The following is a 1,670-nucleotide window of genomic DNA, read 5'->3' as shown; positions in this document are numbered from 1 at the left end:
CGAGGCGCCGCGGGGCTGCGGGAGGCTCGGCCGTGCTCCCGGGCGCCGCCTGCCCGCGCCGCATCCGCGCTGCCCTTCCGAGCCTCCCTGCAAATCATATTTATAGATTTCCCCGCGAGGCGAGCAATCGCTGTCACTTCGGCGCGGGAGCTCCCCCCGCCAATTATTCTGCAGGCTAATCTCTCGGCATGGCCTTCTTTCCTTCCTTCATTACCTCATTCCCTCCTTCCCTTGACGTCAACTCACGTTCATTAGCGAAGTGGCTTCTGGAAGTGACAGAATTTTGTTGTCCCGCGTCCAGTGTTGATTAATCAGAAATGATATAACCAGCCTATAAGAAGAGCCGCTCGCAGCTTCCTTCGCAGAGGCATATTGTTTTGTGTGCGCGAGTTACTTAGCAACTCGGAGATATGGGACTGGCTCCAAGTTCACAAAAAGTTGAAGAATAAATTTTGGGTAACTTCTTTGCTCACTAAACACGTTGTAAAACTGCAAGAGGCACGCCCATCCCCCATGCCAGACCGAGGAAAACGGGAAGCCGCGTTTGCAAAGGACACTTCTGTTTGCAAAGACGGTTCGCGCTTAGAACAAAATTCCAGATACACCTTTCTCCCAGCAAGGAAATCTAACACCTTTATTGCCCCGTTCTCAGAAAATAGTCTCTCCACAGGCCGGCCCCCTTGGCTACCGGGAGCCATCGGGAGGCTCTCGGTCCGCGAGATGAAGTCTCTTAGCTGAGCTAATTCTTACTTGCCCGCCCGCTCCCCGAGCCGCGCTTCGCCCGCCTCCCCCCGCCGGGGACGAGCGGAGCGGAGCGGGGCCGCCGGCAGCGGGCCGCGGGGCAGGCGCGGGCTTTCCCCGGCCTCGCAGCGCCGCGCCGACGGCTGCGCGCTGCGGCCGGAGCCGAAGCGAGGGGAGCCGTGAGCCCCCGCGACGGCTGCCGTCCCCGCATCGGCTCCCGCTTGGGAGCAGCGGCTGCCCTGCAGCCGGCGGCGCCGGCTCCTGGCGCACGGATGGGCGGCGAGGGCGCGTCCGGGCCAAGCGCAAACGCTGCGCAGCAGCGGGCTCCGGGACGGCTCCGGCCCCGGCTCCGGCCGCGCCGCCCGGGAGCGAGCCGCCGCCGAGCGGCGCCCAAGGTGGGCGGCAGAGCCCGGGCCCCGGGCGACGCCGCCACCAGCGAACTCCGGCCCGCGGAGGGAAAGCCCTGAGACACGGCGGGTCCCGGCGTGGAGGGGGCAGCGTTTATGGGGTTTGGTTTGGGGGGGTTTTAGTATGTGTGATTTGTTTTTCCTTTTTTTTTAAGGGGGAAAATAGATGTTTGCCTGCAGGAAAGAAAAAGCAGTTTGAGCGACACGCGGGGCAGAGGACACGTCTGAGCAACAACCAGCGCGAATCTCGTGTAAAGAAGAGGGGGCAAAGCTCCCTGCCGGAGGTACCTGTTGTAGGGGGTCCGGAGGAGCAGGGCCTGACTGCCCGTGCAGCTGTCTGTGGGCGTGTGACAGCCGTACACCGGGGGGGGCACCGAGTACTGCTGGTCACCTGCAGAGAAAGCAGGAGAGAGTCAACGCCCGGCCTCTTCCGCCAGGCCAGCGCTGCGGGGGCCGCAGGGCCGCACGGCTGGCCTTCGGGCCGCGCCAGCTCTGCGCCCCGCTGCACAGCCGCACCGCCGC

General features: G+C 64.0%; 1 protein-coding gene across 1 annotated transcript in view; it reads right to left on the bottom strand.

Moving 5' to 3' along the window:
- WT1 (WT1 transcription factor) overlaps nt 1-1,670 on the bottom strand; it is a 42,876-nt gene that overhangs the window by 35,813 nt on the left and 5,393 nt on the right. The window contains exon 3 of the mRNA XM_085300980.1: nt 1,437-1,539. Coding sequence (XP_085157106.1) covers nt 1,437-1,539 — 103 coding nt within the window. The remainder of the gene's footprint in view (nt 1-1,436; nt 1,540-1,670) is intronic.

This window comes from Rhea americana, unplaced genomic scaffold (genome assembly GCF_003343005.1).
Source record: "Rhea americana isolate MKP2758 unplaced genomic scaffold, rheAme1 scaffold_17, whole genome shotgun sequence".
NCBI classification, from domain to species: Eukaryota; Metazoa; Chordata; class Aves; order Rheiformes; family Rheidae; genus Rhea; species Rhea americana.
Note: the sequence above shows the minus strand (reverse complement) of the source record. Positions and strands in the feature narration are given on the sequence as shown.